This window comes from Pituophis catenifer, unplaced genomic scaffold, assembly GCF_029215685.1.
Source record: "Pituophis catenifer annectens isolate HBS135680 unplaced genomic scaffold, rPitCat1.0.hap2 SCAF_18, whole genome shotgun sequence".
In the NCBI taxonomy this organism is placed as follows: domain Eukaryota; kingdom Metazoa; phylum Chordata; class Lepidosauria; order Squamata; family Colubridae; genus Pituophis; species Pituophis catenifer.
Genome location: NW_027256898.1, coordinates 4902087 through 4926391, shown reverse-complemented (window position 1 = coordinate 4926391; position 24305 = coordinate 4902087). Strand labels below are relative to the sequence as shown.

At 47.4% G+C, this 24305-nt stretch overlaps 1 protein-coding gene across 1 annotated transcript in view; it reads left to right on the top strand.

The window, feature by feature from the left end:
• PLEKHN1 (pleckstrin homology domain containing N1) overlaps nt 1-24305 on the top strand; it is a 49337-nt gene that overhangs the window by 8360 nt on the left and 16672 nt on the right. The window contains exons 3-8 of the mRNA XM_070956033.1: nt 12451-12597; nt 12788-12868; nt 14809-14896; nt 20095-20219; nt 21423-21572; nt 22676-22756. Coding sequence (XP_070812134.1) covers nt 12451-12597; nt 12788-12868; nt 14809-14896; nt 20095-20219; nt 21423-21572; nt 22676-22756 — 672 coding nt within the window. The remainder of the gene's footprint in view (nt 1-12450; nt 12598-12787; nt 12869-14808; nt 14897-20094; nt 20220-21422; nt 21573-22675; nt 22757-24305) is intronic.

The window sequence follows — 24305 nt, the reverse complement described above, 5'->3', positions numbered from 1 at the left end:
AGCATCGTCTTAACTTTCCTCTCTTCGGACAGCGCTGGCTCTTTGGCTTTGAAACGGAGATGAGCACCGCCCCCTAGAGTCGGGAATGACTAAGCACATATGTGTGAGGGGAACCTTTTACCTTTACCTTTTATCGCTCTCTTTGGCTGTGGGAAAGAATATGTATTTCTGTTTATACCTATTAATCTTGATAAACTATGAATATAATTTAGTATACTCTTCTCAAATTGCCAAATTCCCCCCAAAAAAAGAAAAGAAAGAAAGTTTTCTTTTCAATCGAAAAGAACTGGACAATCCCATCCCATCTCACACACACCCTGAATCAGAAATAATTGGAGGGGAAGCACCCAACAAACAGCCCCTTCCTATCCTTTGATTATGGTTATTATTATTTTTTTCATCCTCTTCATTTATGATGCAATGGCCCCGTCCAAAGGTGACATCTACCTCGCCTGGCGCCAATTCCTCAGTCACTCCGAAGCCATCGCATTCCTTTCCTGGAGTTTAACTTTTAACTTGCCTCACCTTCTTCTTACGAACGAAGCCAAACATGTCCTTCCGAGTCACACCTGGTCAGCCCCAGCCAAGAAAGCAAATTTCGGAAGGGAAACCGAATTAAAAGCACTCAAAAAGTGCCCATTTGATCCAAACACCAAATAAATTTAAATATATAGAATCCACCCCAGCTGGATGCTGAAAAAAAGAGAAAAAACCCCAGTAAATTCTCCTCCCCTTTTATACACACACACGCACACAGAGGAAGGGAGGGAGGGAGAGAGAGATGAGAGAGAGAGAGAGATGTAGATAGATAGGTAGGTAGATAGGTAGGTAGGTAGGTAGGTAGGTAGATAGATAGATAGATAGATAGATAGATAGATAGATATCGTTTTAGTTTTTAGTATATTTATTTTATTATAAAAGGTAAAATACAAAACAAAAACAGAACAAAAACAGTTTCTATAAAAGTCTGGAAACCGTTTGTGGACTTTCTACGCGCTAAATACAATAAGAGATGGTTAACAGAGGGATTTGTTTAGCTTAACCTGTTGACTGCTCTTTCTTCCATCTCTCCCTCTCTCTCTCTCTCTTCATCTCTCTCACTCATCTCTCTCTCTCTCTCTCCCTCCCTCCCCCTCCCTCTATCATCTCTCCATCCATCCATCTATATCTGTCTATCATCTATCTATCTATCTATCTATCTATCTATCTATCTATCTATCTATCCATCCATCCATCCATCCATCCATCCATCCATCCATCTATCTATCTATCTATCTATCTATCTATCTATCTATCATCTTTCTCTCTCCCTCTCTCTCTCTCTCAACCTTTAATAGAGTTAAATTACTGTTGAAAAAAAACAAGCCTTTGAGGTGCCTCAGGGCATACCTCGCAGGGCTGTTGTTTGTCTAGGAGTCAGAGGTCCCCCTCCCCTTCTTCAGGGTTATAAAACTCCATGCTAAAATAATATTTCAGCTTCAGGACAAGTGAGGGGATTTTTTGTTTCCAGAATGAGTCATGCTGACTTCATCATCATATGGAAAAATGGCTGGCGTGTGGGTATCGTGCCCCCCCCGGCTCAATTTTTGGGCAGGCCTGGTGTTTAAAGGAGAAAGACACCTCTGCGGGATTATATATATATATATATATATATATATATATATATTAAAAAATCAATTTCTTTCCATCAAATCCTCGAACTTGTAAAAAGGCAAAGGTTCCCCTTGCAGGTTTGTGCTAATCGTTCCCGACTCTAGGGGGCGGTGCTCATCTCCCTTTCAAAGCCGAAGAGCCAGCGCTGTCCAAAGACGTCTCCGTGGTCATGTGGCCGGCATGACTCAACGCCAAAGGTGCATGGAACACTGTTCCTTTCCCACCAAAGGTGGTCCCTATTTTTCTACTTGCATTTTTTACCTGCTTTCGAACTGCTAGGTTGACAGAAGCTGGGACAAGGAACAGGAGCTCACCCCCGTTACGCGCCAACACTAGGGATTCGAACCGCTGAACTGCCGACCTTTCGATCGACAAGCTCAGCGTCTTAGCCCCTGAGCCACCGCGTCCCTCCTAGGACATATATAATCCATTCCATTTCAATCCTGCCCAACCGGGTTTAGTGAGCTAATGAGGTGATGTTGCTTCACGGATTAGCTCAAGCAGGTCTGTGCTGAATTTTTTTTACCCGCTCGAGAGCCTGGGAACCTGGGAAAAGACGAAAGTCTGCTTGCCTTTCAAAAGAAGGAAGAGTGTCTCTAATTTAAGGTGGAGGTGCGGCTGTCCTTGATGATGTATACAGGGGTGGTGTGAGCGAAAGTGGAAAGGAGAGAGAGAGAGAGAGAAAAAAAAACAACAATCAGGATTCCCAGATCTTCCTTTCCACCTTCCTTCTAGCTAGCAAAATCTGGAGTTATCTGCAGAACGAAGCAAGAAAACGCATTACGCAGTTTGCTAAACGCAACCATTGAATGGAGAAGATTGGTCGACGGGAGGCTTATAGAGGGAGGGGGTGAATGAAGGGGCTTTGAAAAAGCAGAATTAGGGCAATGTGTGTGTGTGTGTGTGTGTGTGTGTGTGTATCAGAAGTGAGTTTCACATAATTTTACCAACAGTTTGCGGCGCACCGAAAATGTGAGCGCGCGGAGCTGCACATTAAAAAATGTGGCTACCGTGTTTCCCCGAAAATAAGACCCTGTCTTATATTTTTTGAATCTTGAAATAAGCGCATGGCCTTATTTTCGGGGAGGTCTTGTTATTTTGGGACGCGTGGAGCAAGACGGGACTCCTCTTGCCGTCTTACCTAGCTGTAGCTCTTTCCAGCTCTATCTCACTAACCTTAACCAGAGGAAATGTCGGGGACCGGCTGTGCATGCCTTTAAATATTTTCGGGGAAATGCGGTAAATAGGATGGCATAGTGCCAGGGCTTGAATCACTACCACTACCGGTTCGCTCGAACCGGTCTGAACCGGTTGAATAACACCATTGGTGTGGATGTGGGGGAGAGTGAGGGAGCTGAAAGTGCTTCTCTATTAAATAACCCCCAATACATGGAGTGAAAGGGACTCTGCACTGCATAGACTAACTCCGGATTTGAGGGTGCTTATTTCAGAATTGTGTGCTTAGGTTTGCACGGGGATTCTCTGAGTCCCAAATAAATATGCCAGAATTGCATCCTGTTATAAAGGATTTGCCTGATCTGACCTAGGCTTCCTGAGTCATTAAAACCCACGGGTAGTCCCAAAAACCTGTTTTATTGCAACAGCTGTGAATTATGTTCATTCACAGCTGAGTCCCAATTAGTTGCAAAGAGTCCTTTGGGAGAAGTCCTTCGGGATAATCGCCCACCTTTATCTCCCTTGACACGCTGCCAAAGACCTAATTGGCAAAGCCACACGGAATCCAGAATCAAACAGAGCTTCAGGCTTTAAACTGAACCGAATGAACAAACGTTGCTTCCTGCAAAGGCCCATGTGCGTGCTCCTCTTTTAAGCCTTATGGAAAGGGCCAATCATCTCCAAGCCTTACTCCAGAGTCGTCCCTTTTGTTTGAACTGTTCTTGCTTTCTGGCAGCTCTGCGCATGCGCGCACTGGGAACAGGCTCCCCCTGTTCCTCTGCCTTGCTGAGGTCCGACTCTGGAGGCTCCAGAGGCAGCACGTACCTCCCAGATGGCCCTTTCTCTGCCTCCGACACAGAGCCCTCGTCTGAGCCCTCCCCAGACTCCAGGACTGGCCCATGGTCCTCCCCAGCCTCCTCACTCTCCGACTCTGCTGCCAGCTCCGCAGGCTGCTGGCGGACCACAACACTGACAAGCTACAAAATTTCCTATTCGGAGAGGTAGCCTGTTATGCCTCTGTATGATTCCCGGTTCTGCCCTTTCTTCTTTCCAATTGGCCTTCTCCTCCTACGCAGGCAGTCCTCGGCTTACAACCAGCAGCGAATCCCAAATTTTTGTGGCTAAGAAAAACATGGAAGTGAGTTTTGCCCCCATTTTACGACCGTCCTTCCCACCGTTGTTAAGTGAATCCCTGTGGTTGTTAAGTTGGTAACACGGTTGTTAAGTGAATCTGGCTTCCCCGTGGACTCAGAAGGTCCTCGGGACATTGCAACCGTCATAAATATGAATCGGTTGCCAAGCGTAAGGATTTTGATGCTGCAGCGGTCGTAAGTGTGAAAAACGGCCACAAGTCGCTTTTTTTCAGTGCCCGTGTAACTGGGAACGGTCATTAAACAAACCGTTGTAAGTCAAGGACTACCTTTATGGCAGAATAACTTGCTTTCCTGGCTAGAATGTTAAAATGTTATCTATTTTAGGTTCTATTTAATTGGGCCAAAGTATGTTATAATAATAATTTTAATTAGCAATTTTATGATGTTTGTGTATTTTCTTGACTGTACACCGCCTTGAGTCCTACGGGAGAAAGGCGGTATAGAAATATAATAAATAGATAGATAGATAGATAGATAGATAGATAGATAGATAGATAGATAGATAGATAGAACGAACAGGTACTCCTGCAGAGACAAAGAGGATGTTTGATTCCTATGTTGTAACTCTCCTAGATAGATGTTTTTGCAGCCTGATTTTTGTGAACCTTAAAATCAGAGCACAGATTGTATAATTAAAGGCTTGTTCCAGTAGGGAAAGTGGCACTCGCTATTATAATTAATGGCTTATCCTTCGTAATTAGAAATAAAACTTTTTTTTTTTTAGCTTAAATGTTTCTGGTGTCTGCGGCTAAGCCTACGGAATACGTGTTCCACTAACAGTAATTTCCCACAGAGCATCTTGAAAAAAAAAAAACAGAGAAAAATATTATTTTTAGCCATTTGCTAAGTGCATGTAACAGCCACCAAGTATTTAAACTTATGCCTCCCAAATCGGGGTAAAACTCCCCCAAATTGTATAAAAGTGGTTTCCCCCCCCCCCTCCGGTAATGACACCCGAAAAAAACATACATTTTTCTGTGGAGCAAGTAAAAAGGGTTGTTTTAAAAGTTTGGAAAGTTTAAAGTTATTTAAAACCAGGGGTTCCCCAACCTTTTGGACCACTCAGGGACCACTAAATTCATAATTTTAAATCCCACGGACCACTGATACGATCTGCCTAATGACCGGCGGGGTGGGTGTGGCTAGGTGGTCATGTGACTGGGTGGGCGTGGCCAACTCAATGTCACTCACATCGAGGGGCGCCTCGCCGGCCTCTTCTCGTCCCTCTCCTCCCAGCCCTTCCTCGCCTGCCCCTCCACCCCAAGCTCCTTAGTGCCCCAATAGGAAGCAGTTGTTGGAGCTAAGCAGAGAAAGAGTTGGTAAAACAGCTCAGTTCAAATTGGATCTGACCGAGAAGGAGGCTCAGCAGAGCACCTCACTGAGGACTAGGAGCATAGGCTTTCCAAGCAAAGGGAAGACCTGCGGGAATGCAAGGCCAGGTACCGGCGCCTGGAGGCTCAGCAGGCTGAAATGGTCAGCCAGTTCCAGGCCATGACGCAGTCCCACTGGAACGAGGCCCTTCGGCTCTTTGCCATCAGCAGCGCTTCCCTCCAGCCTTTGCCCAAAGCCCCACACCAGGAGGCCGAAGCAGACCCCCAAGTCGAAATTTCTGCCCCCCTCCGACCCACAGAAGAAGACCCCGAAGGGGGAGACTCTCTGCAGCAACACAAACGTTCATTGCACGTATCCGACCCAACCTGCATTGATAAATCTATGCTCTATTATTTTTCCAAAATGCAAGCAGGAATTGCTGTGATACAGGATGTCTTGTATCCGGGGGGGGGGGGGGGGGCTTCAAAAATTTTAGCAAGGGGTTCTCTGCCCAGTTACTGGGTGGGCGTGGCCATGGTGGGCGTGGCCTAGTCGGCCTCCTACACCACGGCGGGGAGGGAGCATTTTTGCCCTCCCCAGGCTCCGGAGGCTTTTCTCGAGCCTCCAGGAGGGTGAAAATGGCCTCCCCAGGCTCCGGAGGCCCTCTGGAGGCCGGAAACTTCCCGCCTCCAGACTGACCTTCCCGAACTTCCAGTAGGCCCATTTTTCGCTCTCCCTGAGCCTCCGTGCGCATCCTGCACTTACCTGCATCCAAAACGGGCCACGTCGGGACTCCTGGGAGGGGCGGGGTGGGGTGGGCGGAGCCAGCCAGGAGTGGGATTTGGGGGTTCTCTGAACTGCACAGAATTTTAGCTAGAGGTTCTCCCGAACCCCTGCGAACTCCCAGCAGCGCACCTCTGTCTGTATCCCTATCCCTGAAGGTAGAAAGCTAGCTCCATTTTCTCCCTGTCGTGCTGGTTTTCTGCATGCAGGGATTTCTTCTTTTACCCAATCTGGGGACACACCCAATTTTTCCCCCCATGTTGCATCTCCTGTTCGTGTTGTGTTGCGACTTGCCGGCGTAATTTCATTTTATCTTCCCCCAGCGGTGGCAGCTGATCAATAGAACTTAACTTAATCTCTGCTTTTGGATGGCAGCTTAATTCCCCTTTTGGGGAACAGCTTAATCGCGGCTTGGCAGCTTCCATCTCCACGCAGAGGGGTTTACCGACGCCTCGAGAAAGATTACTGTGCAAACTTTCTGTGTGAACCAAAAAGTAAAGGCTTTTTGCTGGCTGATTTTTAGCTGGCTGGAGACGGGAGAAACTCGATGAAGCATTCTGTGCGATTCAAAAGCTTGTACGCTTTTTGCAGGGACTTTTCAATATTAAAACCTTCCCTCTTGCTACGGTATCCTGTTTCAGCGACAGACAGCCTGGTGTGCTAAATTGAGCGCTAGAGAAGGGAATGAATGGAGTTTGTAACGGGTCTCGGAGCATCAGAGACAATAATAACATATCTTCTGAGCCAGAGGTGGTATTCAGCCGGTTCGCACGAATCGTTGGCGGAAATTTGGCCAAGGTCACCAAACTGGTAGCGATGGCCAGCCCCCGCCGCTCACTCGCCCCGCCCGCCATGTTCGTCACCGCCATGTTCTTCATGCACGCGCATCCCATTGCCTTGCAAGTCCAATGGGATGCCCAGGCACGAAGAACATGGCGGAGAGGGCAGCAGCTTTTTCCGCGACCTCCGGTACTTTTTGGCGGCCTGCACCTGGGGGCTGCCGAAAACTCCGGTCCGCTTGCCTTCCGGACTCTAGACCAGCCGTCGCGGAAGCTAAGCAGCCCGAACAAAGAGGCAGTGGTGGGGGAGGAAGTGGGGTTAGGGCCAGGGCCGCTAAAGGAGGGGAAATGGGGGCGACTGGCGAGGGGAAGGCAGGGATAGATAGGTGGAAATTCCAAACATTTTCCTTTTTGCATTCAGATTCTGGCAAAGGTTCACTAGCCAGCCACACTTTGCCAACACGTTTTCTGCGTGCCGGGCTGCGCTTTTAAGACAATCTTTTTTTTCTGCTGTTTAATGGAATGCTTTTTAGAATAGAAATAGAATAACAGAGTTGGAAGGGACCTTGGAGGTCTTCTAGTCCAACCCCCTGCTTAGGACAGAGGAATAGAATAGAAGGGAAGGGAAGGGAAGGGAAGGGAAGGGAAGGGAAGAGAAGGGAAGGGAAGGGAAGGGGAGGGAAGGGGAGGGGAAGGGAGGAGAGGAGAGGAGAGGAGAGGAGAGGAGAGGAGAGGAGAGGAGAAGAGAAGAGAAGAGAAGAGAAGAGAAGAGAAGAGAAGAGAAGAGAAGAGAAGAGAAGAGAAGAGAAGAGTTGGAAGGGACCTTGGAGGTCTTCTAGTCCAACCCCCTGCTTAGGCAGGAAACCCTACACCATTTCAGACAAAGGGTTATCCAACATCCTCTTAAAAACCTCCAGTGTTGGAGCATTCACAACTTCTGGTGGCAAGTTGTTCCACTGGTTAATTGTTCTAACTGTCAGGAAATTTCTCCTTAGTTCTAAGTTACTTCTCTCCTTGGATTAGTTTCCATCCGTTGCTTCTTATCCTACCCTCAGGTGCTTTGGAGAATAGCTTGACTCCCTCTTCTTTGGGGCAGCCCCTCAAATACTGAAATACTGCTATCATGTGTCCCCTCGTCCTTCTTTTCATCAGACTAGACATACCCAGTTCCTGCAACCGTTCTTCAGATGTTTTAGCCTCCAGTCCCCTAATCCACTTTGTTGCTCTTCTCTGCACTCTTTCTAGAGTCTCCACATCTTTTTTACATCGTGGCGACCAAAACTGAATGCAATATTCCAGGTGTGGCCTTACCAAAGCATTATAAAGTGGTATTAACACTTCAGGTGATCTTGATTCTATCCCTCTGTTGATGCAGCCTAGAACTATGTTGGCTTTTTTGGCAGCTGTTGCGCACGGCTGGCTCCTATTTAAATGGTTGCCCACTAGGACTCCAAGATCCCTCTTTTTTTAATGTTGTTTCATGGAATGAATCCAGAGAGAGAGAAAAAAATAAGAATAGAGGGAAAAAAAATAAGAATAAATCAGCTTTGCTGAATGAAACCCAGGAGGAAAAAAAAAATAGCTGGGATTATTAATCTCCTGAATATCTGCCGTGTCTCAAAACGGGGATGTGTGAATTTGGACGGGCGGGTGCTGCTGCCCAGATGGTGGTTTTTCTGCCTGCCTGCCTGCCACCTGATCCTGTACGCTTTCGGGCGGCGCACGCTCGGATTTAGTCCACGGCCTGGGGCGAGTCGGCCTTGTGATGGGAAAAGAGCGAAGACAGCTGGGAGAGGCACTTCCCTTGCTAATTACGGGAGGGTTTTGTTTTCGGTTATTTTGGGTACGGCTGGGGAAACCGATCCGGTCTGTTTCACTGGAATCAAAGGTAGGGGGAGGGAGGAGAGGACAATGAGACATGCATGTTGATGAAAAGAGACGCAGGAAAATCAGTGGTGGGCTTCAAAAATTTTAGCAAGGGGTTCTCTGCCTGGTTGCTGGGTGGGTGTGGCCATGGTGGGCGTGGCCTAGTCAGCCTCCTGCACCAAGGCAGCAGGGGGGGAGTTTTTGCCCTCCCCGGGCTCCGGAGGCTTTTCTAGAGCCTTCGTGATGGCGAAAACGCCCTCCCCAGGCTCCAGAGGCCCTCTGGAGGCTGGAAATGCCAAACTTTTCACCCTCCCCGAGCCTCTGCACATGCTCTGCACTTTACCTGCAACCAAAACTGCCTGCGTGGGGATTCCTGGGAGGGGCGAGGCAGGGTGGGAGAAGCCAGCCAGGAGTGGGATTTGGGGGTTCTCCGAACTGCACAGAATCTTAGCTAGGGGTTCTTCCGAACCCCTAGCAGCCCACCCCTGAGGAAAACCAGAGCTTGCTCTCTATCTTTCTGCAGGCAAAAAACGGAAGTTTATTTTTGGGCACGCGCGTGCACCCTGAGCCGCTCCTCTTCCGGGTTGCAGCGCAAACGAGTGCGCGCACTTGGTGCCGAAAAGGTTCGCCATCACTGCTTTAGAGAATAGGTTGACCCCCCCCTCTTCTTTGTGGCAGCCCCTCAAATATTGGAAGACTGCTATCATGTCTCCCTTAGTCCTTCTTTTCATCACCATTCTCTGCAACTTTAAACACACAAAGAGCCATTTGGACCCGTTTCCCCACAGAAAAGAAAACACCGGGAGCCACAAAACCCTTCCCGTGCCTGACTATTTCTTGAGTGGCTACAAAACTAGCATATGTAGTTGAATTAAGCATTCCGTTTTCTTCTGAAACTTTTCTTTTCTTGGATTTATCCATGGTTGGCCTATCGGGGGTTGAAAAGCTCAATAAATCGCGTGCCGGCGGGTGTCACACATTGGCGGTTGTGACGCATATTTTGAGTGACAGGGAGCCGCAGCAGAGGGGTGAAAGAGCCACATGCGGCTCCAGAGCCGCAGGTTGCTGACTCCTGGATTAGAGATACCCAGTTTCTGCAACTGTTCTTCATAAGTCCCCTAATCATTTTTGTTGCTCTTGGTTCATTTTCGCTGGGCTTCAGATCAATGGGAAGGCTAACAAGATAGGCCCTGGATGAGATCCAGAGCCCATTAACTGAACTCAGTTCCCAGTGATATCACTGCATTTTTTCATTTTTTTTTTCCCGTGGGATTTAAACTTTCCCAGCTGAGATAAGACCTGCATAGGTTGGAGGGCTTCGCCGTTTAATCAGGAAGGCTGAAGTTGAAAAAAAAAATTTTGGCCAAGAATGTAGCAGGCGCCTGATGTTTTACTCAACCTCCCTTCGGCCGATCTTATCTTTGAAAATGGAAAAAAAAATGTATTTTTTTCACCGGGACGTTAGGATATACCTTAATGAGGAAAGCCTCGGGAAGGAGCTCACTCATATCAAGCGATGTTGATCTGGAGCATAAAATTGCTGTAGGAATTAAGCGGAAAGAATTGACATTGGGGGAAAATTAAACAATGGAAGTTTGGAAGAAAATGTCTTTGCAGAGATACGGAAGGGTAAACATATAAGTGAGGTTTATAAGCTTGGATCAATGTTTGTGTGTTAGGGGGGAAAGAGAATCAAAACTGCGCACAATTAAAAGCAGTTGAATTTGGAAAATTGGTCGTGTGCATTTGAAGGTCTTTTATTAGGACTAATTTTGACTCTTCTTGGGCTGGTAACTTTTCATTTTGAGTGAAATTAAGAGAGTAATTTAAATATAAAGGTAAAGGTTCCCCTTGCACCTATGTGCTAGTCGTTCCCGACTCTAGGGGGCGGTGCTCATCTCCGTTTCTAAGCCAAAGAGCCAGCGCTGTCCGAAGACGTCTCCGTGGTCATGTGGCCGGCATGACTCAACGCCAAAGGCACACAGAACGCTGTTACCTTCCCACCAAGGTGGTCCCTGTTTTTCTACTTGCATTTTTTTACGTGCTTTCGAACTGCTAGGTTGGCAGAAGCTGGGACAAGTCACGGGAGCTCACTCCGTTATGCGGCACCAGGGATTCGAACCGCTGAACTGCCGACCTTTCGATCGAGAAACTCAGCGTCTTAGCCACTGAGCCACTTTGTCCCTTAATTTAAATATAGAATATATTCAAAGTTATTGTTGAGGAGTCAACAACTGAAGAGTTGGGCAAATGGTAAAGATGCCGTTATTAAGATCTTTAAAATCTTCAGCTGGCGCAGAGATCCATCAACAGATGCTTTTCCCGTGACATTTGACCTTTGGGGAACGGCATCTCGGCCGAATTTAGAGTTGCCAACTTTTTGATCTGGGAAAAAAAAATGGCCTCAGGGCGGCGAATCTGGGCAGGATGAGAAGTGCCACGCAAGGAGTTTCTGCCAGAACGACTTTTCTCAAGAGCTTCTGGTTTCTGAGGAAGGGAGATGCGCCTCTGTCTTTTGGTCTTTCGATAAAGAGATTGTGTTTTTAGCCATGGGCGTTGTGCAAAGATGGGTATTATTTACCTCTGGGTTATCTTGGTAATGTGAAGTACAGTATATTTAGAATTTATATATTTATATTCCTTCCTTCGTCTCACCTCTCGCTTCCCTCCCTCCCTCCCTCCCTTCCTTGCTTCTTTCCATCTTCCTTCCTTCCTATCTTCCATCCATCCATCGCTCCATCCATCCACCCTTCCTTTCTTCCTCTCTCTCATCTCTCCCATCCATCCATCCATCCATCCATCACTCCCTTCCTTCCTTCCTTCCATTTATTCATCCCTCCCTCCCTTTCCTTCTTTCTTTTTCTTTTCTCCCTCCCTCCTTCCTTCCACTCATCTCTCCCATCCATCCATGCATCCATTGATCCATCCATCCATCCATCGATCAATCAATCCATCTCTTCTTTCCTTCCTCCCTTCCTCCCTCCCTCCATCTTTCTTTTTCTTTCTTTTTCTTTTCTCCCTTCCTCCCTCCTTCCTTCCTCTTCCTTTCCTTCCTCTCATCTCTCCCATCCATCCATGCATCCATTGATCCATCCATCGATCAATCAATCCATCTCTTCTTTCCTTCCTTCCTTCCTTCCTCCCTCCATCTTTCTTTCTTTCTTTTTCTTTTCTCCCTCCCTCCTTCCTTCCTCTTCCTTTCCTTCCTCTCATCTCTTCCATCCATCCATCCATGCATCCATTGATCCATCCATCGATGAATCAATCCATCTCTTCCTTCCTCCCTTCTTTCCTTCCTTCCTTCTTTCCTTCCATCCATCCACCCATCCATCCACCCATCCCTTCCTTCCTTCCTCTCTCTCATCTCTCCCATCCATCCATAATCTATCCCTCCCTCCCACCCTTCCTTCCATTTATTCCTTCCTCCCTCCCTCCCTCTTTCTTTCTTTCTTTCTTTCTTTTTCTTTTCTCCCTCCCTCCTTCCTTTCCTTCCTCTCATCTCTCCCATCAATCCACCCATTGTTCCATCCCTCCCTCCCTCCTTTCTTCCTTTCTTCCATCCATCCATCCATCCATCCCTTCCTTCCTTTCCTTCCTCTCATCTCTCCCATCCATCCATCCATTGTTCCATCCTTCCTTCCTTCCTTCCTTCCTTCCTTCCTTCCTTCCTTCCTTCCTTCCTTCCTTCCTTTCTTCTTCTAAGAGTGTTTCTTTCATTTTTGGTACAGAACTTTGCCAGCCAGGAGAATGAAAAGGAAAACCTTGACCAGCGATTCCCCAGCCTATTCAAGAAAGGACGGAGGAGGACGGTGGTACGGAACCTGGGAAAAATAATCCACTATTCCAAACTCAAATTTAAGTTTCAGCACTGCCAGGTGAGACACCCCCCACCCCATGTCCAATGCGCGAAGCTTCTGAAGGCCTCTGGATCTGTGCCTTTGCAACCCATTATTTTCTTCCGCTTTTTCAATTTGTTTATCTTTATTCAGCGCAAGCACCCCGAAGACCGACTGAAATGAATAAAAAAACAAATCTCCATGTCTTTTTTTTTTTTCCCTTTGGCAGGAAGCCAATGACTGCTATTTGGAGCTTTTTCAAGAGTTCCTCTATTTTCAGTCGCTCGGCCCCAACGGACACAAGTATCAGGTAAATGAGGATTTGGTGATCTGCAATTAGAAACTACAACCACCTCTGTTTCCTGGTTCCATTCTTAGCGTTCCTGAGCACAGCATGGAAATTTTCCCATTAGAAAACCCCAGAGCCAGTCGTTGTGGACCATAAGCTGCTGAACAATCCATCACAAACCTTTGTGAGACAAGCTTTAGAGCAACCCTGTTGATTCATCCCTTCTTTTTGGTCTTGTGGTGGCCCGCCAGCGGCCAACAGAGCTGGCAGCAGATTCGGACAGTGAGGAGGTTGGGGAGGAACATGGGCGAGTCCTGGAGTCTGGGGAAGGCTCGGACGAGGGCTCTGCGTCGGAGGCAGAGAGGGGGCCAGGCCGTCTGATAGTTATGTGCAGCCTCCGGAATCTGACATCAGTGAGGCAGAAGAACAGCGGGAGCCTATTCCCAGTGTGCGCATGCACAGAGCTGCCAGGAGATAGGAACAATTAAGGAAACAGGGTCGACTTGGGAGTAAGGCTTGGAGATGATTGGCCCCTCCCATAAGAGATAAAAGAGAAGCAAACGGGACGTGAGCTTTTTGCAGGAAGCAATTAGCTCATCTGGCCGATTCAAGATTTGAACATTCTGTTTGTGACTCTGTGCCAAGTTTGGCCTTGCCCTGCGTCTGGACATTAGCTCTCTTGGCAGCGTTCCACGTGAGATAGGTGGGTGTTGATAATCTTCCTCTGAACGACTGTTTATCAAGCTGTAAATGAAAGTAATTTACAGCCGTATGAATTAAAGAGGTTTGCCGGGATTAAGATTGTGCTGTTTAATTTCTAAGGAAGCCTAGCTCAGAACAGGTCTCTACCTTCCAGGAAACTCGACCTGGCATTCATTTTTATCCGTGCAATGACCCCGAGAGGAAGTTTCACAGCAGAAACTCCAGAGGTCCTCAAGTCAGAAGTTTGCTTCCTGACTCAGCCTCTCTTACAGAAGCAGAAAGAAATTATGGGTTGTAGAGGGGGGGTTGGTGCACAGTTAATTTCCCACTGGATCCATTTTTATCTTCTCGGTTTCTCTTCTCTCTCTTTTTTTTTTTAATCTCAATACTGGATCCCCATTTGGCTGTGTCCTGGTCTCCTGATCCCTGCCTTGTTCCTGATCCAATTTACCTCTCTCTCTTTTTCTTTCTTTCTTCCAAAATGTGTTTGCAATTCCTCCTTAAAGGTGTCCAAGGGCAACCCAAGGTCACGCAGGGCGAAAAACAACTGGAGTTTCATGTTTGTGATTCATTCAGTGACACAGGCTGTAGGACGAAATGTTTCTGTTTGTTGATGCTTTTGAAGGGTATTTTTGAAAGTTAGAATTTAACACTTCCCCAGCTGCATCTTTGCCGTGCAGGCTGGATCCCAATCCACCTAACCCACCAGTTTTAGAAAAAAAATGTAGACCTGGCTTTGAATAACGCCCTCTGGGACGCCTTCTCGTCAGAAGTCGGATCCATCTTTAGATCTAGTCTGAGGACTTTTTCGTTGCCAATAAACTATTTGTTAGACTTCGATGCTATTTCAAAATAAATGAATTTCCAAACTGCCAATCTTTAAGGAAATCTTTTCTTTAATTGAGCACAGCCACCGGATCATGACTCGATGCGGACAAGATTGACCTTTTGCCCCCCAATCCCTCCCTTTCCGATCCCCAAATCTCTGTTTCTCATTGGCTATCTTCCAAGTCATTCTTCAGACTTCTTGTCTCGTCATTTCCCAGGAATGTCTCCCCCCTTCATTTCCACAACAACCCGACTTCAAAGGGATTTAGCAGGCAAAAGTTCAGAGCTTATCTCTCTCTCTCCTCTGCTCTCTATGCCAGCGTCGAAACGCTGACACTATACTTCGATACCCAATACCTTAATCAACCTGATAAAAGAAGATTTGACAATGGAGATGAGGAGGTAACGACTCACTTTTTATCCTCCTGCAGGGTTTGTTACCCTTGATAGAACTTCAGCTGACCAAACTTGAAAATGAAAATGGAATTCAGGAAGATCTCCATGCTTTTCAAATTACAGGTGAGGACAAATGTCTTAATTTTTATCCAGTACTTCTTTGCTTCTCCACATGTCCACCACATATGATAGTAAGATCCAGTGGGACACGGTGGCTCAGGGGCTAAGACGCTGAGCTTGTCGATCGAAAGGTCGGCAGTTCAGCGGTTCGAATCCCTAGCGCCGCGTAACGGGGGTGAGCTCCCGTGACTTGTCCCAGCTTCTGCCAACCTAGCAGTTCGAAAGCACATAAAAAAAAAATGCAAGTAGAAAAATAGGCACCACCTTTGGTGGGAAGGGAACAGTGTTCTGTGCGCCTTTGGCGTTGAGTCATGCTGGTCACATGACCATGGAGACGTCTTCGGACAGCGCTGGCTCTTCGGCTTTGAAACGGAGATGAGCACCGCCCCCTAGAGTCGGGAACGACTAATAACATATGTGCGAGGGGAACCTTTACCTTTTATCTGGTGGCACTTCCAACATTTAGCTGATTTATGTTTAAACATCTTTGCCAACTATTTCCCAAATATTTGAGCATCATCCGCTGCTCTAGATTTTCATCTGGCATAAGCGAGCACCATTCATAGGCGTTCAAGAGAATCCACAATCTTTATCGGTGCTCTAACGTCACACCCTCTAAACTATTATTCATAGTGGCAGAAGACGCACAGCTCTCAGGATGACTAAGGAATCAGGTTTTATTCTCCCAGGAAAACAGTTTCCGGCAAGGATCATGATTCAGAACAAGGGGAAGCACAGAGAGGAAAAAAGGAGGGGAATTTGACAGACTAAAATAATTGCTGAGTTGCAAGCAGTAGCTCAAAGATATGTTGGGTCCAGAAATCTTACTTGAAAAGGAGAGTGGAGCAGGGATGAAATGCTACCAGTTCGGGTGAACTGGTAGCGGTGGCAGCAGGTGGTTTGGTGAAACAGTAGCGGTTTCACTTGTTTTTTTACTCTCTGTGCATGCAGAGAAGGCTTTGCACATGTGCAGAGCAGGGGTGGGTTCTAAAATTTTTTACTACCGGTTCTGTGGGCGTGGTTTATTTTGTGGGTGTGTTTTGATGGTCATGTGACAAACAATTCTTTAGGCTTTAGCAGAGGTACTGGTCTACCAGGCTTTTAACTGCTTGCAGAGCTGTACCTATCTACCCATTTATTTTTGGAGCATTGCCCAGTTCCTGCAATTGTTCATCATATGTGTTACTCTCCAGTCCCCTAATCCTCTTTGTTGCTCTTCTCTGCACTCTTTCCAGAGTCTTCACATCTTTTTTAAAGTGTGGTGACCAAAACTGGATGCAGTACTCTAGGTGTGGTCTTACTAAGGCTTTATAGAGTGGTATTAGTACCTCCCTTGAACTTGATTGACTCCCTTTAGTAATGCAATTTAGGATTGCCTTGGCTTTTTTGGCTGCCTCACAGATCTCTGTTTATTTCTCCATCTTTCCAGAGCAGGTCATTTCGTGCTCTTTTTAAAAAAACCATCTTCAGTGTGGGTTAGCTTTTTAAATCCTTAACCGCTGGGGTTGGGATACATGTGTGTGTGTGTGTGTGTGGCTACGAAGATGAAGAAATGACCTTCTTCTTAAGATTTTACGCCTTCCATTATGGAGCGGGAGGGGAGGAATCCATTCAAAACAAAAAGACCGAAATCTCAAGATCGACAACCTGCCTAGGGGCGGTGAAGAGGAAATATTTTCTTCTGGTTTGAGATAGCATCGCCCTTTGGAACAGAGGCCAGCCGTCCGCCGGTCCTGCCAGCTGTTTGGAAAAAACAAAACAAAACTTTCTTTTCGGCAGACCGGCCTTAAGGCAATTGGGTGGGATTTTTAGAATAGCAAAGGGAGAAAGTTCACGACCTTTCCATCAGCCCCACCGTAGCTCCTTATAAACCCTATCTGCAGGGGTGGGGCTGCTGAGGGTTCGCAGGGGTTCGGGAGAACCTCTAGCTAAGATTCTGGGCAGTTCGGCGAACCCCCAAATCCCACTCCTGGCTGGCCATGCCCACCCCGCCCCTCCCCTCCCTGGAGTGCCCACGCGGCCCGTTTTGGATGCAGGTAAGTGCAGGGCGTGCGCGGAGGCTCGGGGAGGGCGAATGACGGGCCTACTGGAAGTTCGGGAAGGCCCGTTTCTGGCCTCCAGAGGGCCTCCGGAGCCTGGGGAGGCCATTTTCACCCTCCCGGAGGCTCGAGAAAAGCCTCCGGAGCACAGGGAGGGCAAAAATGTCCCCCCCCCTCCGCTGTGGTGCAGGAGGCTGACTAGGCCACGCCCACCATGGCCACGCCCACCCAACAACCAGGCAGAGAACCCCTTGCTAAATATTTTGAAGCCCCCCCCGCCCGCCTGTAAAAAAAAAAACCTGGACCCAACCGAGGTGCTCCGCTCCAGTTTGCAATGTTCAAAATCCGAGCAAAAGTGACTCAGAATTGTGCTATTTCGTCCAGCACGATTTTCCCACCTTGGTTTTTAGCCTTCGAGAAATGTTCCCAATTTTCCTTGGTGTTATCTACATTTTTTTTCTTGCTCCCATATTTTATTTTTTTAAATTGTCCCCATGTGGTGAGAGAAATCTCCAGAAGCAGGGGAGGGATTCTACGGTTCAGACCGGTTCGGGCAATCAGCGAACCGGTTCATCCTGAGGATCAGATAGGCCCACCCGCCCGCCCGCGCTACTTTCCTACCTTTATCTTCTCAGCTCATTCGCGCGGTAGAGCGGATTGCCGCGCGAATCAGCTGTGTTACTCCTCCGAAGAAACCGGGAAGTGAAGATTTCTTCAAACTGCGCATCCCCGCGGAGCAAATCGCGTAATCACCGAACCGGTTGTTAAACCAGGAGGATCCCACCCCTGTCCAGAAGGAATTATTTTCGAGCCCAGGAATCAAGGCAAATAAGCTTGGTGGTTAACACCAAAGGTGCTTATTTATTTAGGAAGCAACTGGACTTCCATGTTTTTTTCTTCTTCGGAAGACGTTTTGCTTCTCATCCAAGAAACTTCTTCAGCTCTAACAGGATATAGCGGGGAATGGAATCCTCACTTCAGGGGAAGGATACTGCAAAATCCCCACTCCCACCCCACTCCAAGGGAAGAATACTGCAAAATCCCCATTCCACCCCACTCCAGGGGAAGGATATTGCAAAATCCCCATTCCCTCCCCACTCCTAGAGGAAGGATATTTCAAAATCTCCATTCCCACCCCACTCTGGGGCCAACCAGAGGTGGTATTTGCTGGTTCTCCGAACTACTCAACATTTCCGCTACCAGTTCTCCAGAACCTGCTGGATTTCATCCCTGATTTGAACAATATTGAATGTTTTTTTTTTTTTTTTTCTGGAAATTAAAGACGGGCTGAATGAGGTTGCTGAGGAAAGAGCCTGCCAGCCTCAGCAGAAAAATGAACAGGAGGACACCATGTTGTGACAATTTCTGGGTGCCTCTAACAGGCAACGAGTGGGAAATACATATCACCCTTTCCCCACCACCTCGTTCTCTGCCTCGGTTTCCCCAAGTTGGCACAATGTGTGGGAGAAAAGGTTCTCCCAACCTTCTTCGGAACAGGGAAGCGAATTAATGATTCTCTGTTTGTGTTCAAACACGGGGGCACTGCCAGGCCAAAGTACTCATTCTGCCGATAATGGCTTGTTATGACGGCTTGTGGCAGTCTGGGGCTTATCTTGGCAGCCCAAGCACCGTAATTTGTTTGATTAAGAGGGCAGGGCAGGAAATGATTAAGGTTTGAGCTGAGGTCTGAATCCTCCGATGGGATGAACTGGCTGAGCAGAGTTACTATGTTTACCATCAGGGCTGGGTAAGGAGACCAAGAGGTGATCCATCTGGGAAAAAGCTGACTCTGATAGGCATCCTGGCTTCTTGGAAGCTTGCCCAGGAAGCAACCTTGAAGGAGAACTATAGCTTTCCCTAACAGCAGCTCAAAAAAAGAAAAAAAGAAAAAAAAAAGTCAAATATAGGTAGATGATGATGACCGCTTTTCACACCTATAAGACTGTTGCAGCGTCTCTATCTTGAAAATAAAAAGAGACTATTTTATGTTTTATGTTTAAAAAAATTTTTTGGGAAAAAAAAAAGAAAATAAAAAGAGACTATCTGGATTGTAAGTTCTCATTAAGCGTGACATCATTTTAAAAAGTCTTAGCAATCTGTTCAATTGGCAATAGGGAGCCTTGGATGTATGAGGAATTATTTTGAGATGTTAAAAAATGTACCTACCTTAGAAAGGATGGAAGGCTGAGTCAACCTTGAGCCTTGGCGAGATTCGAACCTGCAGTAATTGCAGGCAGCTGGTCTTTATAACAGGGTGCCTTAGACCACTGTACTACCAAGGCTCTTTGCAGTATCCTTCCCCCTGGAGTGGGGAGGGAATGGGGATTTTGCAGTATCCTTCCCCAACACACCCACCAAGCCAAGCCACGCCCACAGAACCGGTAGTAAAAAAATTTGGATTTCACCACTGCCATTTGGATTGCTGAATACAGGCACCAAGCAGAGCCCAAAGGGTTGTTTGGACACTGTGAGTAAAAATAAACGGAATTTCAGAACAAGGTAAAGTTGTGTCAACACAGAGATGGGGGAGGGAAAAACAACTTCAGGGGCGATAGGATAACTTTGCTAAATTCTTTGGCTCCAAAGTTGAGTCTTTCTCAAACTGTGTCCACTGAAGCTTTAAATAAAGCTTTAAAAAAAGGACAGCGCAGCATTTCAGCAGGAAAAGCAGTTGATATTTTGTCCTGAAGGGCTGATTTTCTATAGGCAAGGAAATAATTAATAAGGCGAATTATTATTCAGTCGTATTTGCCTTCCCGTTGCAGGGACAAGGACTCCCTTTCTGTGACCTTCCTAAGAACAATTCATTATTATTTTTTTTAAGCTATCAGGATGCGCGCTGAGTCGGTTTGTTCAGGGGTGAAATCTACTTACCTTCCCTACTGGCGCATGCCATCGTCACATGCAATGTTGGACACTCTGCCCGGTTGCTTCCTGGTTAAAACCAGGAAGTAATGACATCTGGGCGCGTGGGCGGAGCCTCGTTCTGCTGCCACTACCAGTTCGCCGAACCACCCACTGCCGCCGCTACCAGTTTGCACAAACCGGTGTGAACCGGTAGCATTTCATCACTGGATTTGTTCCTTTGCAAAAAAAAAAAAAAAAAATCTGTGCAAAAACTCAGGTGTGCAAATGAACTCAACGCCTCTCTTGCTCTCCTAGGCCCCCTGCTCTCCCCACTGACCATCTACTGCCCCAGCCAAGCAGAACTGAAGCACTGGCTCTACCACCTGGAGAAGCAGATCAATTTGAGTGGAGGACGCCCAGATTTGCCCCTGGAGACTCAGGTGAAGATCTAGAGGTGGAGCCCAAATGATGGCGCCAATTCCAGAGCTCGCCTCCCTCTGCAAAAGATCATGGCATGGTTGGGCCAAAGCGGTGTGCCCTCAGTCTAGGTTAAAGAGGGAGGGAGGGAGGATGGAAGAGAAGGGAGAGTAGAAGGATGGGAAAGAGAGAGGATGGGAGGAAGGGAAGAAGGAGAAGAGAGGGAGGGAGGGAGGGAAGGAAGGCAGAAGGAAGGAAGGAAGGAAGGAAGGAAGGAAGGAAGGAAGGAAGGAAGGGGTTAGGGAGGGAGGGAGGAAGAAGAAAAAAAAGGTGGAGTGAGGGAAGGAAGAAGGAAGGAAAGAAAGAACGGAGGGAAGAAGCATAGAAGGCAAGGAGGGAGGGAGGGATGAAGGAAGGAAGGGGTTAGGGAGGGAGGAAGAAGAAAAAAGGAAAGGTGGAGGGAGGGAAGGGAGAAGGAAGGGAAGAAGGGAGGAAGGGAAGGATAGAAGGCGAGAGAGGGAGGGAGGGAAGAATGAAGGAAGGAAGTTAGGGAGGGAGGGAAGAAGGGCAGAAGGAAGGAAGGGTTAGGGAGGGAGGGAGGGAGGGAGGGAAGGAGAGAAGGGAAGAGAGAGGAGGGCAGGACGAAGGAAGGAAGGAATTGATGGGAAAGTCGAATAGCACGTCCAAGAGCATAGAGGCAAATGGGGGATATCCCCCTCTCTGACCCCCTGTCCCATAGGCAGATCTCCCCCTCTGGGTCTGCCTCCCCCTAAAAATCTCCAGCAAGCTTTCTCTGCATCCTGGGAAACTCCACCCCCCTCCTCGGTGTTTACAGCTTTCGGCCTCCCAGCGTGAGTCATTTTGCTGGGATGAGGAAGAGACCTTGAAGGAGGGAGGAAAGAGGCCGGATCAGCCATTCCAGTCTGGCTTTTGACAGCTCGGCTCGACCGACGGATGCCATACAAAGCAAGGCCCTTCTATTCCTTCCTTTGCCAAAAGTTCAGCTGGCGGTGGAAACCGGCACGGCTGGTTTTTTTCGGCACGGCCTTTCCCACCAGCGGGAGCCCTGGAAATTGTGACCCTTTGAGAGCTGCGTGCCACGAAGTGTCGTTTTCATGTTTGCCGATTTGTGTACATTCAAAGCGATGATAACGTTATTCTAAGTGGAGAAGGGAAGGGATGGGACGGTAGCTGTGATGATGAGATTTTGCTCTCCCCTCTTTTAGAGGGCCTGGACGCAGGGCCCGCTGGGGAAGGAGCATCTGCGGTGGTCGATGCAAAACGCCCACGTGCAAGAATGGAAGGGCACCCAGCGCAAGTCCCTGGGCGACATCCTCTGCGTCTCCAAAGTCAAGTTGCAGCATTTACCTTTCCAGGTGCAGCACCTTTCGTAGGAGGAGGATTGGCAGGGGGGGATGGAGGGGGTGGTGGCTTCCCCTGGAAGGGAATGAATGAATCTCAAGCGGGACGGAGGGACAGAAATGCCATTTTCTTTTGGGACAAAACTATAGCTGAGATATCTATACCTCTGTTCTGTTCTGTTCTGTTCTGTTCTGTTCTGTTCTGTTCTGTTCTGTTCTGTTCTGTTCCGTTCCGTTCCGTTCCGTTCCATTCTGTATTGTCTTGTCCCATCCCATCCCTCTCTATTTCATTCCATTCCATTGTGCGTTTTGTTCTGTTCTGTTCTGTTCTGTTCTGTTCCGTTCGGTTCGGTTCTGTATTGTCTTGTCCCATCCTGTCCCTCTCTATTTCATTCCATTCCATTGTGCGTTTTGTTCTGTTCTGTTCCGTTCCATTCTGTATTCTGTCCTGTCGTGTCCAGTCCCTCTCTGTTCCGTTCCGTATTCTGTTCTGTTCCATTCCGTTCCGTTCCATTCTGTATTCTGTCTTGTCCTGTCCCGTCCTGTTCCATCCCTCTCTGTTCCATTCCATTCCATTCCTTTCCATTCCATTCCGAGTTCTGTTCTGTTCTGTCTTGTCCCATCCCTCTCTGTTCTGTTCCATTCCATTCCACTCCATTCTGCGTTCTGTTCTGTTCTGTTCTGTTCCGTTCCGTTCCGTTCCGTTCCGTTCCATTCCATTCCATTCTATTCTACCCTTCCCTATCCCATCCCATCCCATCCCATCCCATATCATCCCTATATCTATTTCTGAATTTTTCATTGAACAAGAAAATAATAATAATAAATCCATAAGTAAACAAATCCAGTCTAAACATCTAGCTGACTATGCAGCCAATACTACTAATAATATTCTTATTAAACAACATATGCCTATCCCAGGTCCTTTCGAAGGACACGATAGGTGGGCAAAAATTGCCAAATCCACTCTAAACATCTGGCTGGTTGTGTGTGCCCAACTGTAAATAATCCTCCCCCTCTTTTTTTTGGCCTCTTTTTGCGTAAAGTTTCCCCAAGTAATAGGTATGCAGATGGTGTACCTTATTTATATGAAACAAGGTTTTCTTTGATACCAACAGGAACAACATCATCGCCTGCTGGTGCTCTATCCTTCTACCCTGGTTATTGTCTCTGAGGAACGGAATGGCCTCTACTTCAAGGTAAGACAAATTCCTTGCTGGTATTTTCCTTTTCTCGTTTGGGCTGATAAAATATATATATATATGTATTTCTGGTGGCTGTCCTTTGTTTGTGGACAAGAAGTAATGTATTTGAGCCTCGGTGGCGCAGTGGTGAGAGTGCAGTACTGCAGGCTGCTTCTGCTGGCTGCCTGCAATTTGGCAGTTTGAATCTCAGCAGGCTCAAGGTTGACTCAGCCTCCCATCCTTTCGAGGTGGGTAACAGGAGGACCCAGATTGCTGGGGGCAATAGGGCTGACTCTGACTCACCCTCCCTCCGTCCCTCCATCCCTCCGTCCCTCCCTTCCTTCCTTCCTTCCTTCCTTCCTTCCTTCCTTCCCAGTGATTAAAATGCAGTATTGCAGCCCGACTCTTTTCCACTGCCAGGAGTTCAATCCTGATCGACTGGCTCAAGGTTGACTCAGCCTTCCCTCCTTCCGAGGTGGGTCAAATGAGGACCCAGATTGTTGGGGGCAAGAGGCTGACTCTGTAAACTGCTTAGAGAGGGCTGTAAAAGCATTGTAAAGTGGTATATAACTCTTAAGTGCCCTTCCTTCCTTCCTTCCTTCCTTCCTTCCTTCCTTCCTTCCTTCCTTCCCTCCCTCCCTCCCTCCCTCCCTCCCTCCCTCCCTCCCAGTGGTTAAAATGCAGTATTGCAAGCTAACTGCCCACTGCCAGGAGTTCGATCCTGACCGACTGGCTCAAGGTTGACTCAGCCTCCCGTCCTTCTGAGGTTGGTAAAATGAGGACCCAGATTGTATAGAAGTTTACGTACTATTGCAAAGGGAGGGAGGGAGGGAAGGAGGGAAGGAAGGAAGGAAGGAAGGAAGGAAGGAAGGAAGGAAGGAAGGAAGGAAGGAAGGAGCGAGCCGTGGTGGCACAGTGGTTAGAATGCAGTATTGTAGGCTGACTCTGCCGATTGCCAACAGTTCGATCCCGACTGGCTCAAGGTTGACTCAGCCTTCCCTCCTTCCGAGGTCGGTAAAATGAGGACCCAGATTGTTGGGGGCAATAGGTTGACTCCGTAAACTGCTTAGAGAGGGCGGTAAAGCATTGTGAAGTGGTCTAAGTGCTATTGCTGTATTTCCCAAACTTTGGAAAGCATAGAATTGCAGTGAAATGGTCAGTGAAATTGTCAGCGAAATGGTCAGCCTAGAAATTTAATAAATAAAGTAAGTAAATAAATATACAGATTGCAACGGGAAAATTTTTGTTTTTCCTAAAGTTGCCTTTGGCTTTTTAAGGGAATGACATAATCGGTGCCGCCTTGTAGCTTTCAGGATTTATATACGGTGTTCTGAGCAGCCAGAGATAATTGATCTTAAAATCAGTAGAATCCTAGAGGGATTCTAGGGAGGGACCTAAGAGGACATCTATCCAACCCCCTTCTCCCTCCCCTTGAAAACATCTCTGTTTTAAAACCTCCTTATAAGATAAGGAGTAGATGAGATTGAATATCACGGAGATAAATCTTCAAAAATCCACTTTGGTTTTTATAACAAGCGATGAAATCTTAAACCGGGCTGTTCCG